We start from the raw sequence: 15,514 nt of genomic DNA on the forward strand, positions 1-15,514 counted from the left end.
GCGCACAATAGTAGTGCACCACCGTTTTCCCCTTTCATTGTTTTACACCTTTGTTAAGTTTTATTTATTTGCTTTTTATGCTTTATGTTTTTTGCAGTATTTTACTTATATTTTATGTTTTGTTTATAATTTACGTTTTGTTTATAATTTACGTTTTGTTTATAATTTACGTTTTGTTTATAATTTACGTTTTGTTTATAATTTACGTTTTGTTTATAATTTACGTTTTGTTTATAATTTACGTTTTGTATTATTTTTTTTTCATTTTTCCAGTGCTAAACAAATTAACAAAACTTTTTAACCCTAATTTTTTTTTTTTTTTTTTTTCGAGCTTTTCTGTCCTTCCATTTTGTTATCAAGTTTCTTGCCCTGTCAATGCTTAAAAACAACTATTATGAGCTCGTTGTACTTTTATAACATCATGAAGTTTAGAAGGTAGACATATACATACAGATATACATAAGTGTGTGTATGTACGCTTGCTTGTATGCGTATGTGTTTTCTTTTCTCTATATCACAGAACCTCTTTAATTTATGCGCAGTCCACAGTCATGCTTTGGTAAGAATAATTATATGTGTGTAATAACAACATAAAATAATATAGTTTAATTTGTTTCCTTCTTTTCCATCCCCAAACTTTCTCTTTGTTTTCTACGATATTCGTTATTGTAAGAATGTTCTTCATTTTTCTGCTTGTCAACATTAAGGTAACATAGGCTTAACGCAGATATGCCTAACGGGATTGCTGTGCCTGATAATTTTTGGAAATGTTCATTATTAAAATTAATGACTCACATTTTATCTTTTCAGCTAATACAAAAAAAAAAAGGATGTTCAACATTTATTTTTAACTGATGCTTAGGTATTATATTGGTTTCACTGCTACTCGTTATATGTTATTTGTTGTATGTTATTTTGTGTGTGTGTGCATTTTTTTTTTTTCTTTGTTACCAAGAACGACAAATGTACACCAATAAAAGATCTTCTTCATTTTTACTTTCCTGCTTAGTCTTCAAAAAGAATGGATAGCAATGTTTACAGTCACTGGTGTTACAACGTGTTCAAAATTTTTTTTCTTTTTTGTTTAAAAAATATTTTTACTACTATAGTTCATACGAAAGAGTTAAGAGGAAGCAAAAAAAAAAAAAAAAAAAAAAAAAAGAAGGAATAAAAGAAACAAGCAACAATACAAAGAAACGATTGAACAAAATAATAATCAAAAGTTCGCCTTATAACGTTCACTTGAAAAAAAAAAAGATAAAAATAAATTTAAAAAATGCAAAGAAATAGGTGTTAAACTTAATACGCATGCTTTAAAATAAATACTTGCTTAAAATGGAAAGGAAAATTGTTCACCTCAAGTTTTCGAGTAGTAATAAATATTCCAATGCTACCTTTTCAAACTAATTTATAATATTCTATGAAAATATTATTTCATTTTGTTTTATTATTTTTTATTTTATTCTATTTTACTTTATTTTTGCGAGTGTTGACACATACAAAATTCAAATATATATGTAATATATGCAATCAAACGAACATTTTTTGTGTTCATTTCTGTAAAATGGTACTCTTATGAAAATTAAAAAAGAAAAAAGGGAAGAGCGAAAATATTATATACATGTGCATAACTTATGTTTGTGCGTAACAAGTCTGTCCTTAGCATATCAATCAAACGTTGCACATTTTTTGCTTATTGTAGAAATATAAATTTTGAAAAAATAAAGATATAAAATAATGCTGTAATATCTTATATATATAAAATAATTTTAAAACAAGAAATACAAAAAAAAAAAAAAAAAAAAAAATTAAAATATATGGAAGATAACAGAGTAAAAATAAAGTACAAGGATGAGAAGTAATGATACGATTTAAATTTCGTCCTTATGCAATAAAACGTGTATATATGCACATATATGGTATGTATTATGAAACGTGAAATAAGCGAGATTGCGTTTACACACCTATACATATAAATGTAAGTATATATGTATGTATATATGTATGTATGTATGTATGCATCTATTTATGTATGCGAGTACGTATGTATGTAAGTATATATATATGATATATATATATATATATATATATATATATATATATATATATATGCAACATTCCACTACTCTTTTTTATCTTCAACACATCATTACCATTATCGGAAATAAGTAAAAAGGATTATGAGGAAATAATGTCTTTTAAAAGAAAATTTTTTTTATTTCTCAAAATAAAAGGATAATATACTTTAAAACAAAAAAAAAAAATTAAATGCTGATTTTCTCTAGTCTTTCATTTTGCGTTGTTGGATGTGTTAATCTTTGAGTACAGCAATGAGTCCTTTGTCTATATAAATTGAATAAATGTACGTACATGAATACGTGCACATATATATACATATACGTGCAGAGGAGCTTACATATATATGCACATAATTACTTGTATACACATACGCAATTGCATATTTAACTATAAAAAGTATTTTTTCAATTTTTACTTTAGAGATTTCAAGCGTGGCATAGGTTCCCAAAAGGAATGCAATGATACAAGTTATCACGATCCTGTTATAAAAGGGGAAAAAAAAATTAAATAAAAAATAAATGAGATAAAATAAAAAACAATTTAGATAAAATAAAAAATTTAGATAAAATAAAAAACAATTTAGATAAAATAAAAATAAAAAATATGAACACGTTTACACAGATGCAAGTGCATTCTATATCATTTATACGCAACTGCTGCTTATTTGCAATTTATGCATTTATGAACTATTCAAGTGTATATTTGGGGAAAATTTACAGCATATATAATAGCTGTTTTTTAGCTCTTTTCAGTTCATATTATAAGATTAACGTAAAAATATAAACGCAACAATATATGCACAAAAATGTAATCACATAGGCGCAAATGTTTATAAAAATATATAAACATATGCGCACACATAGATACAAACGTAGGTGCATGTAGGTATGTATAGAATACAAACATACACACATATATATATTATACATATACATATGATTACCACAAGGTAATATGGAACTGAACGCTCTTCTGGTTTTCATCATACACTACTCCTGTCTGTAAATAAAATAAATGAACGGCATATAAAATTAAACAACTCTTTCACTAGTTTGTTAACGGATTCTTTTAGTTCTCTCGATATTTGTCATGTTACTATTTTTAACGTCTTTTGTTGGAATGCTTCTATTTTGCGAATTATATTATTCTGTTTTATTATTTTTTTTTCTTTTTTTTTTCATTTTGCCTTACTTGGGCAGAAACAAAATACAGATAAAATAAAATATCACATAAGAAAAAAAAAAAATTCATTTTTTCTCTATATTTTCAAATAGCTATTTATTGGATTAACCTCAACTTTGTGTAAAATATTGGTATATGTACATAGTTACATATATATATGTAAACACATGTACATATTTATGTTTATGTATATAACTTATTTACATGTATATTTATACTCTCATATGTATATATATGTACATGTAAAAATATTTATAAATCCTTTGTTTTAATTCTGTTAATTTTGCTCCATTTATTGCTTTTTCCTTTTTTTTTTTTTTTTTTATTCATATATAGTTATTATAAAAAATAGAAGATGAAACTGCCATAATTGTAAATGGAACTGGATTTTATATTCGATTTGAAATTTAATTTATTTATTTTTTTTTTTTTTTTTTTTTTTTCTTGTACATGCATTTATAACGTTGTAATGTGCCTTCTTTTTTTTTAAAAAAAAAGCAAAATTTTGATCAAGAGAAGATTGTAACATCAGCATTCATATTTTTGCTTACACATATTACATATATAAGTAAATATACATATATAAGTAAATATACATATATAAGTAAATATACATATATAAGTAAATATACATATATAAGTAAATATACATATATAAGTAAATATACATATATAAGTAAATATACATATATAAGTAAATATACATATATAAGTAATATACATATATAAGTAAATATACATATATAGTAAATATACATATATAAGTAAATATACATATATAAGTAAATATACATATATAAGTAAATATACATATATAAGTAAATATACATATATAAGTATATACATATATAAGTAAATATACATACATAAGTAAATATATATACATAAGTAAATATACATATACTTAAATATGCATATATGTGTTTATATAAGTACTTACGTACAAACATACATAAAATTATGTACACGTACATATATATTTACTTTCATCCTTTTTCCATTTTTCGGAAGACAAAAAAATATGTAACCATGCCCATACAATTTAAAAAAAAAAAAAAAAAAAAAAAAAAAAAAACTTACTTCAACCCCATTTTTTACGAATTTTTTTTTTTTTTTTTTTATGAACACGATAAGTTCAGATAATTTAAAAAAGTAGGATTTGTAAATATATGCATAAATTGTTTTAAAAAATAAAAGTGTAATTAAGTAATGTTTCTGACTTAACCTAACGTAGACAAAATATGCTTTTATTGTTACTTAAGAGTGCGCGAATATTTGAAAATTTTCCTTTTTTGGTAATATACCAATTTAATATTTTTAAAAGGCAGCAGTGTGTGTACATATGTATATATGTGCATATATGTATGTGTGCGAAGAAAGTGGTGCTACTTTGATATATCATTATTCTCTTCAAAATACAGGAAGTAAAAAAAAAAAAAATATGTCAATGGATGAACCTTAACGTTATTATGAATATTGGTATAAAAGGGGGAACAATTTAGTTTCTCTTTTTCTGATCAAAAAAGAGTAATTAAAATTAATGATACGCTTAATAAAGTATATACAAAAATAGGATCAAGTAAACCTTTAAAAAAATATATAACGAAAAGGTGAAAGAGAATTATTTATTATTGTCTGTTCATCTGATATCAGGTTCATGCATATAAATGAAAATAAACTACTTCTTAATAGTATTATTTTGATTGTTAATATAAAAAAGAAGAAAAATTATAAACAAAAAACCGTTAATTAATTTCTTACATGTTCATGTAAAAAAAAAAAAAAAAAAAAAAAAAATATGTACTACCCTTAAACGTAACACCAAAAAAGTTATACATAATTATACGTGGTGTCAAGTATAATACAATACATACATATGCACATGTAAATAGACGACAGGTCCTTTCTTTCACGTAACTTTGGACCTCCTATATTATTTGTCATTGTATATGTATAACTTCCTTTAACTCTTAAAACTGTTAAATGCACAAGCTATAATTCAGTCTTTTTCCAAATTTTTAAATGCGTTTTTTCCCTAATAATGTTTGTAAATCACCTCTAGCTGTTTATAAAATATGCACGACAAGGAGCACATATACGGGTATATATTCGCATTTACGCATAAATATATGCATTTATATACATAATACAACACAAATATATGTAAGTGCTTATAATTAAAAGCTAAAACGTACTAAAAAAAAGCAATAAAATAAAGGCGAACAATAAACAAAAAAAAAAATATATATATACCAAACAGGTCAAATCAAGCCAAATAAGACAAACAAATAAAATACAATAAAACAAAAGAGCTTTTTATTTTGAGTTCCCACAAAATAGCTTATACGCGAATATAGGTAAAACAGGAAAAAACGTAATTCACCTTATTAATGAAGCTGTGCTTCAACTGTATACATGTAAGTGTAGAATATACACATAGATGTTATGGCAGTTTGAACATACAAAAACAAAATAAAACTAGGCGATATATTACACTACACTGCAGAGGAAAAGAAATGAAGAGTGTAATCTACAGTGCTAATTTTTTTAGAAAAAAAAGTAAAGAAACGTAAAAAATGGGAAAAACGTAAAAAGTGGGAAAAACGTAAAAAGTGGGAAAAACGTAAAAAATGGGAAAAACGTAAAAAGTGGGAAAAACGTAAAAAATGGGAAAAACGTAAAAAGTGGGAAAAACGTAAAAAATGGGAAAAACGTTAAAAATGGGAAAAACGTAAAAAATGGGAAAAACGTAAAAAATGGGAAAAACGTAAAAAATGGGAAAAACGTAAAAAATGTAAAAAATGTGAAAAACGTAAAAAACATAAAAAACGTAAAAAATGTAAAAATGTAAATGTAAAATGCCATCGTACTTTTAACCCTAAGCATTCAACTGTTGTCAAAAAATAACGTATGCCCAATTTAAAAAAAAAAAAATAATAATATAATTGATATGTGCATTGCATCAAAACAATACACTCGTGCATAGCAAAATTGAAGAATACATTTACTTGTAGTGAATACATATGCTAGTGTACATATATATATATTTATATATATATATATATATATATTACGTACGTATATGTAATGGCTCCTGATGGTTATTAAAAAAAAGTACCCCAGAAGGATTGCAAAAAAAAAAGAAAAAATATAATTTTTTACCATCTTTTTATTTAAAAGAAAAACATTTACATAAAATAATTTAAATAAAAGTTTTATCATCTACATAAAAAGTAAAGGTGTTAAACAATATTTATATTATTATATTTAAAAAAAAAAAAAAAAAAAAGAGCCATATGTTAATGAGAATATTGGGAAAAGATGAAATATTCAGCTTTTAAGAATTCTTTAAGGTATAGAGTAATTTAAATAATCATATACGAACATAAAGAAAAGCTGTCAAATATTTATGCATTAAAATGTACATTTTTTTTATTTTTTAGATTTGCTAGTAAATTCTACCAGAATAATAGTTATAAGCTATACATGAACAGTGTGCCGCAGTTTTCTACTTTTACATATGGCAAACACATAAAAACGTAAGTATAAAATTTTTTTAATTTGTTGAATTTGCAAATTTTACAAACGATGCTGAATATATGTAGTGTGTAGAAAAATATATTGCGTTTATAAATATACACATATATTCGCATTTATCTGGTTTACCCGTATTCATTATTATGTATCCTTTTTTAATAATAAAAATAGGAGCCCATTAACAAATAGGCTGGACGATTTGTTAAAAAAAAATGCTAGCTTAATAAGCATAATTAGCGTGAATGGATTGGATGATTTAATTATGCAGTCGTCAAAAATTGGTGAGTTATTTTTTCATAACCTAATTGCACAAAATAGCATGTCGACTTTGTTTTTTAATGTACCAAAGAGGTATACTCAAATATATTTACATGTGAATTTATATGTATATATAAGTATATATATGCACACACACACACACAAACGCACACAAACACACACAAACACACACAAACACACACAAACACACACAAACACACACAAACACACACAAACACACACAAACACACACAATATGCATAGCGCTATGTTGTAAATTCATTTTAATAGCATAGAACAAAAATCATAAAAAATATGATCAAACTTCTTTATTTTTACTTTTTTTTTCATTTACGAATTTGAATATCGTTCAAAGTTGTCCTTTTCATTTATATAGATGGTTCCTCCAATATTTGTTATTAATATTTATATTCGTATATATATATATATATATATATGTATTTTTTTTTTTTTTTTTTTTTTTTCTTTCCCCTTTTCAGAATCGGTTTCAATCGCAGACTGGTTGCTGAACCTTGTGGAAGAGTATCAATGTATGATAAAATTACACCAGTACGAAACATGACACATACATATCCACACGTACATATACGTGTGTATTATACATATATTCGTACATATGCATAAATACATTCTTGTACATTTAGCGCAGTTTTTATGATTCGTACTGTTAAAAGAAAAAAATAATAAATTTTTCGCGTCCTTTCGTTTTTTTTTTTTTTTTTTTTTTTTTTTTTTTTTTTTCTTTCAGCTCAAGAAAGATGTGTACTTTACATGAATATATGTACACTTGTATGACAAAATGTATGTCAAAATATATGAATACATGGATGATAAATTTATACACAAATATGTATGCTGCACACTGCTAAATTTTATGAATAAGCGGATTATAATTCTTTATATAAATTAGTGACATACTTAGCAGATTTTTTATTTCTTGTTTTGTCATTTCGCTAATATGTTTATATATTAACATGTATATGTATGTTGTTGCTGACCTTCGTTCATGCAATTTTACATGTCATAAATATGCTAATTAACATATACATGTCTTCATATTTGTATGTACCTTCTTTTTACTCATTCATTTAAACGTTCAGTTTTTTACTCATTCATTTAAACGTTCAGTTTTTTATTCATTCATTTAAACGTTCAGTTTTTTATTCATTCATTTAAACGTTCAGTTTTTTATTCATTCATTTAAACGTTCAGTTTTTTATTCATTCATTTAAACGTTCAGTTTTTTATTCATTTATGTTTATTTACTTATTTTTTTTTTTTCATCTTAATTTTTTTTTTTTTTTTTTTTGTTAGACTCATTGCACAGTGTGACGTGCTTACACACGTGCACATGATAATTCTTTGTTCCTCTTACCATTGCTTCCTTTTCTTTCTTTGGAGCAATTAAATCTGCCTACATACGTTTATGCATATGTTCATATTACATACATCCACATGCGTCGTACCTGCACATATATCTATTTATATGTATATGTAGGTATGCGCATATGTTCGCTTATTTGACAACACTTATTAATGCAATTTTTTATATTTATTTTTTTTTTTTTTTTTTTTTTTTAACATTTTAAGTAGTAATGCTATCATGTGTAAATATGACCACAATACGGTTAAATTGAGAAAGAAATGAAAAAGAAAAAAATTCTGTTGAGTATGCGAAGTTGTCTTCATCCTACACTTTGTTAATTTTGTTGTTATTATTTGACTACATGTTCATGAGTGTACATACACAAATGAGTATCTATATATATATACTTATGCATATATGTGCATATATATATGCATACATACATACGTACACATAGTAATTTGCTGGATTTATTTTTATTCCTTGTCATTTCTTCTGATTTTTATCGCATTTATAATTATTTTAGTGTTTAAGTGTTATTTCGTGTAATTTTCAATTGTAATATATTTTTAACGCATTATTAACACTAAATTTTTTTTTTTTTTTTTTTTTTTTTTTTTTTTTTAAATAAAAAGCAGTTGGTTTTCCATTAGGAGCATGGGATTGTCAACAGAACTGTCTATAGCAAAAAAGAAAAAGCAGTGAAACATTTGAAAGAACAGAATACTATTATATATGTATAATTTTACCTAAGTATTTATGTCTATGTAGACTACTTAATAATGTAATAAATCTCTTCATTCTTGCATTTATTATTTGTATTATGCATTATTCATAATATTTCTTATAATTCTGTGAAAATTTATTTTACGTTTTATTTGCATGAATAGGACTACATTTTAAACGCAATAATTAATAATTCGCATGTAAATGGAAAGCTGTAGTGGCAGTCGTGTATATGCATATGCATATACATATATATATATATATATATATCTATGTGAATACAAATTACACGGCAATAAAAATGTGCAAACATAGCCCAATGTGTATACATATTTTTGCTCAACATTATGAACATAAAGAAAAATGTGAAGCGCAAACAACATACTACTTCTTCCGATATGCATATGGAGTATTTCATTGTATTCGTTCGTTGTTCTCGTCTTTTTATTTATCCTTTTACCATTTAAAAATGTACTCACTTGTATGTATACATTGTATGTATTGGCTTCCAATATTTTTAAAATATGTTTTCCTTTCTTCTTTAGGCAATTTCTTACTAGACATTTGGTGGTGACTCACCCCTAACTCGGTGTTCAACTGGAATGAATATTTATCGTGCGCATGTGCATTTATATGTACGTGTATATGTACGCTTACGCCTACATGAAAATGTAAATATATATATATATATATATATATACATAATAATATTACACACTCGTGTACACCTTTTGTGCCCCACGTTTTGTATATTTTCTTCCAGAAATACTTTAAAAAAAAAAAAATAGCTATTTTTTTTTCTTTTTTTAATATTACGCATAACTCTAATTTTTACCAAAAATGAATGTTTTAAACACACATGTAAGAGAAAGTAAAAATTTTTGTATCGAATTCTAAGAAACAAGCATACAAAGTGTGCATATTGCAAATAACACTTTAAAAAAATCCATTATATAATGATAATAAATACTAAATTTGATAAATGCCACATGGGGACATGTAATTTTAAAAAAAATAAACAATTCGAACGTGTATATACGTGTGAAAAAATGTGCAGACACGCAAACACGTGTTAAGAAATGTACCGACATGCACAGGCATGTAATAACATGTACAATATATGTACATAACAGGTAAATTTTGCATGGGACAAAAAAAAAAAAAAAAAAAAAAAAAAAAATACTCACAAACGAAAGTATGTGAATTTTACTAAAAAGCTAGCTACCTGAACAAGCAATGTATTTTCTTTTTTCTTTTTTCTTTTTTCTTTTTTTCTTTTTTTCTTTTTTTTCTTTTTTTTCTTTTTTTTCTTTTTTTTTTTTTTTTCTTTTTTTTCTTTTTTTTCTTTTTTTTTTTTTTTTTTTTTTTCTTTTTTTCTTTTTTTTCTCCCCCCCCTTCCATTTTTGTAACATATCCTTCCATTATTAGATAACTGCCGCTAATCCCCCGCCCCTTTCAAATTATCTCCAGGCAGCCTTTCCTATGGACCTCTTTCCAGAAAATAAATGTCTAGGCCTCTTGCAAGGAATAGATCTATCTGCTTCTCCCTTGGTTCCTTTAACGATTTTCTTATAAGCAATTTTATTTAATCTATATGCCTTTTTCCTCTGTAACTCGGTTGATGTACTTAGATATATTTTGGACTTTTTTGTTGGGTCATTATATACAGCATCTTTAATTTGTTTCTTTTTACAAATATCTTTTTTCACTTTTTCCTTTTTAATATTTTCCCTATTAACACTCTCCCTATTAGCACTCTCCCTATTAACATTTTCTTTTCTGGCAGTACCATTGAGACTGTTTCTTTTGTTTAATTTCTCAGTCATACTTTCGAGAATTTTCTGTTTGTCCAATTTCAATTCGTCCAATTTCTTTTCCATTTCTTCGACAGTTTTATTCTTCTTATGGTATAATGGCTGTTTTTCTTCATTTAATTTTGCATGAAGTTTTAAGCGTTTTAATTTCAAAGCCATTTTTTCTAATACTCTCTTGGTCTTAAACCACATGGGATCAATTTGCACATCCTTATCCAAAAGAGTTTCTTCCTCCTTTTCCAATTCCATTAACTTTTGTTCAATATTTATATCAACGAAATCGCATATGTTTTTTCCATTAAAAATTTCAGGTATTACATCATATTTGTACTCCTCCTTAATATCGTAATTTCTCCTAATATCCACAGAGTATACCCCTGCACCTCCATTTTCATTCTGAAGGTCAATTTGTAAAATTCGGTTATCCGTTCGGTTGCTCAGGTAGCTCTGCCTGCTTTTATTTTTCTTCTTCAGTTTAAGTTCTCGCATGGTCAGGTTGGTACTGTTAGCAATATTACCACGATTTTGATCATCATTACTATTAGCGCCGTTCATATCATCGACTGTGCTATTTGTCGCGCTTAGGAAAGCACCTTTTGTACTGTTTTCCTCCTCTTCATTGTAGTCCCCATCTGTGGTTTCTACATCGAGCTCCTCCTCCTTTCCATTGAGCTTGTTTCTACCCTTTTGCTGCATTTTTCGAATTTTTTCCTGTATGACCGAGTCAGGTATAAAGGGTGCCCTGTTGAGATTAATTTTGTGTTCATTAAGTTTGCTCTTCAGAAGGTTTTCTTGATCCAAAAGGATATCTGAAGAATAATCAGTTTTAAGCAAATCACATGCAATAATTTTTGCCTCCTCTACTCCTACTCCAGTCAGTGTACTAAAGGAGCAAAATTTGATTGTGCTATTAATGTCAATGGCAATTTGTTTTATTAATAATTTACTGTCAACAGGTAAACTATCAATATTTCCTTTATCAATTTTATTAAATCCTATAACAATAGATTTATTTGAAAATAGAGATTTGATTGAATAGAATAAATTAACCTGTTCTTTTATAGATAATCCACATTCTTCACTAATATCAATTATGAAAAGAATAACACCATTAATATGAGCTAGCGCTGTAATAGTTGTCATTTCAATAGTATTTCTATTTTCTAATGATCTATCAAGTAGTCCTGGGGTGTCAATTACTTGATACCTATTTAACTTATAGTCAAAATGACCTACATATAAATTTCTAGTAGTAAAGGAATATGGCTGAACTTCAACATTTGCTCTTGATATAATATTAATGAATGATGATTTACCTACATTTGGTGCACCAGATAATAATATAGTTTTTTTATGTGGATTTATTGATGGTAGTCTTGATAAATTTTGTCTGACCTCTTCTAAATATAATAAACTTGGTTGTAATTTCTTTACAAGTTTACACATTCTACCTAGTGCACTAATTTTTAATATTTTACACTTATATAAAGACGAACTAAATTTTAATAATTTTATATAATCATGACTTATCCTTATAACAGACTTACTCACATAATTGCATTGACCTAAAGCTAACTTGTAATGATCTCTATCATATAATATATTAGCTAAGTCTGCATAAAATGGATGTATATCATCAAGTTTGGGAAAGTCATTAATTATTGTCTGTAATTTATCTCGAAAAAGCTCTTGACACATCTTTACCTTCCGCATATAAAAGTTTCGTATTCTTGTTATCTTGAATCCTTTATGAATTTCTGTTGGCGTTTTTCTCTGTGTTTTGGACAAAACCACATCCACCAGTTCCTTTGCATTTACAACAGGTTTAATATCTTTGAAGCGGTACAAACTGGCATCCTTCATTTTGGAGGCAGCGGTATGTGGGAAGCGGTATGTGGGAAGTGGTGTGTAGGAAGCGGTGTGTAGGAAGCGGCGTGTAGGAAGCGGTGTGTAAGAGGAGGTACTACAGCAGCGGTACGTATGTTATGATAAATGTATCACCTTAGGTATGCGAAAAACAGCTCCAAGATTTAAAAATAACAAGTAGAATAAATTTATTGCCAAACTAAGGGAGACCTTTCCTTACGCATTTTAATCAGGTATAGATACACGTACATAAGCCCAAAAGTATATGTACGCATGTACATATATATACGTATATATGTATGCATATATATATGAAGCATCAACAAACATACATGACGCAAATTAAATTTTTAAAAAAAAAAAAAAGCATGGAAAGGCTATATCTTCCTACGTTTTTACTATATATATGTATGAAAAAAAAAAAATAATAATAATTTAAAATTTTTCTGCACGAAAAAATTGTTAAAAATATTCCTTAAAATATATGAAAAATGAAGATATTAAAAAGTTTTTTTTTTTTTTTTTTTTTTAAGGGAGAAAAATAAGGTAACATTCAAACAAAAAAAAAAAAAAAAAAAAAAAGTAAAATGAAATATAGTAATATTGAACAATAAATAAATAAACACGAATAAACGAAAATTGCTAAAGTGAAGTACTCATGCTCTAAATTGGATAAGGCGCGATATCTTTTTTTTAACAATATATATAATATATATATATATACATATACATAAATGTATATCAATTTTATGAATATATAAATGGAATAACAAATTGTTGTGGGAACTCACATAAATGCAGCAGCGCACGTTAAAATTTACTACAATTTTATAAACATACATTTGCCGTTAACTTATTAATCCCGACGTGAACAATTTTTCCTTATTTTGATAAGCCCCCCATTCTGTACTTAGCTTTGCTTTGTTTTCATTACAATTTTCTTTTTTTTTCTTTTTTTTTTTTTCCAAAATATAAGGAGCTCTTATAGCCCAAAAAAAAAAAAAAAAAAAAGAAAGAAAATACAAACAGTACATATATATAATAAAACAATAGTTTTCACGTATTACGTTTTACCGTACCGCTCCATTTGAAGGAGAATAAAAAAAAAAAAGAAAATGCAAAAAGCAAAAGCAAAAGCAAAAACAAACACAAAAACAAAAGCAAAAGCAAAAGCAAAACAAACACAAAAACAAAAACAAAAACAAAAACAAACACAAAAACAAAAGCAAAAAAGCAAAAGCAAAAGCAAAAGCAAAAGCAATTTTTCGTTTCTTCATTGAACGCAATATTACCCTTGCTTTGCTGTACTTGTAAGAAGGACATTGAAGCACTTTTCTCTGTATCAGCTGAATGTACTCACTAGTATACGCATTATATGCGCATTGTACATCCTGTATAGGAGTAGTAGTTTATTTCCATTTAGGTGTGATGTTAAAATAAATTTTTGAAAAAAAAGTATAATTTGATAATTGGACGAACTTGTATTAAAAGTCTATTAGTTTATACAAATTTTGTGTAGAAAGAACACTTACTGTTAAGGAGAGAGTAGGCACTGGACACTGCTTCACCTCTTTTAATGAAAGCGCAAAGCTTTTCGTATGTTGTTGGAAGTATACTTTTCTATACAGTATATACACATGGAAAAGAAGCATATATCACTATATTATGTATCCGTATTCACATATCGGATTGGTAGATTTTGTAATAATGTTTTAAGTATATGCTTTTGTTAAATATAATCCTTCTATATAAATGTGTAAACCTTTAAATTTCGTCAAAGCGGGTGAATTTACTGAAGCATATTTTAAACTGCTTTAAATTTTATACGTGCTGTTACAATTATAGCTATTGTTTTACCTCTATTACTTTTACAACTCTTTTATATCTTTTATTTTATTTATTTTATTTTTTATTTTTTTAATTTTATTTTTTTATTCTATTTTATTTTATTTTTTTATTCTATTTTATTTTATTTTTTTATTCTATTTTATTTTTTTTTTCTTTTCATGTTTAACTTTTCCAGTTTTGGAGAAACGTACTCATAAATGCATGCACGTATATATACATATATATACATATATATATATATATATATATATATACGTCTATGTATATACACATATGGTATATCTGTTCGCATGAACATGTAATATGTGGGGCGAACGGAAAATAAATTTAAAAAGAAAAAGTAAAAAAAATATACGAATGATATATGTAGCAGATTGCGGCACTTTGCGGTACTTTGCTGTACTGTGTGATATGCAGGAAGACTTAAAACTAGCAACAGAGAGAGATTTGTACAAAGGGAAACAACCTTATTTTATGCTCATGCTTAAATTTATTTTTATCCACAACCCGCATGCTCATTTTTCTATATTATAAATAATATATATATATATATATATATATATTTATGTATAAATGTTGTTTGTGAACATATACATGTATAATTTATTTTTATTTTTTCTAAAAAAAATAGCCATTTTTGCATTAAATGCCAATATTTTAAAATATTAACTGCTACATAAATGTACACAGGAGTATTAATGTATGTACGTATGTATGTATGTATATATGCAGGCAACAGCAAAAATGACTTAGCGACTAAAGAATGAATTTGTTGTTTATATATCCACGATTTTTAACGAAAACGTAGTTACCTATT

The 15,514-nt window shown here is 26.1% G+C and overlaps 4 protein-coding genes across 4 annotated transcripts; 1 reads left to right on the forward strand and 3 right to left on the reverse strand.

Moving 5' to 3' along the window:
- Nucleotides 1–605: 605 nt before the first annotated feature.
- On the reverse strand, nt 606–991 carry PmUG01_11050000 (conserved Plasmodium protein, unknown function; the record flags this gene model as incomplete). The annotated part of the gene is made up of 2 exons (XM_029006168.1): nt 606–751; nt 952–991. The coding sequence occupies 2 exons, from the start codon at nt 989–991 to the stop codon at nt 606–608; spliced, it is 186 nt and encodes a 61-aa protein (XP_028862684.1).
- A 1,298-nt stretch (nt 992–2,289) lies between these two features.
- PmUG01_11050100 (conserved Plasmodium protein, unknown function) lies at nt 2,290–3,078 on the reverse strand (the record flags this gene model as incomplete). The annotated part of the gene is made up of 3 exons (XM_029006169.1): nt 2,290–2,343; nt 2,495–2,558; nt 3,023–3,078. Coding segments are annotated over 3 exons (174 nt in total), but the record flags the coding sequence as incomplete, so codon positions are not given.
- A 3,504-nt stretch (nt 3,079–6,582) lies between these two features.
- On the forward strand, nt 6,583–9,148 carry PmUG01_11050200 (conserved Plasmodium protein, unknown function; the record flags this gene model as incomplete). Its single annotated transcript, XM_029006170.1, has 6 exons — nt 6,583–6,614; nt 6,705–6,800; nt 6,970–7,079; nt 7,557–7,607; nt 8,671–8,704; nt 9,079–9,148. The coding sequence occupies 6 exons, from the start codon at nt 6,583–6,585 to the stop codon at nt 9,146–9,148; spliced, it is 393 nt and encodes a 130-aa protein (XP_028862686.1).
- Nucleotides 9,149–10,629: 1,481 nt separating this feature from the next.
- On the reverse strand, nt 10,630–12,846 carry PmUG01_11050300 (nucleolar GTP-binding protein 1, putative; the record flags this gene model as incomplete). Its single annotated transcript, XM_029006171.1, has 1 exon — nt 10,630–12,846. The coding sequence occupies one exon, from the start codon at nt 12,844–12,846 to the stop codon at nt 10,630–10,632; it is 2,217 nt and encodes a 738-aa protein (XP_028862687.1).
- Nucleotides 12,847–15,514: the final 2,668 nt, after the last annotated feature.

The sequence above is a fragment of the Plasmodium malariae genome, assembly GCF_900090045.1.
Source record: "Plasmodium malariae genome assembly, chromosome: 11".
Classification (NCBI taxonomy): domain Eukaryota; phylum Apicomplexa; class Aconoidasida; order Haemosporida; family Plasmodiidae; genus Plasmodium; species Plasmodium malariae.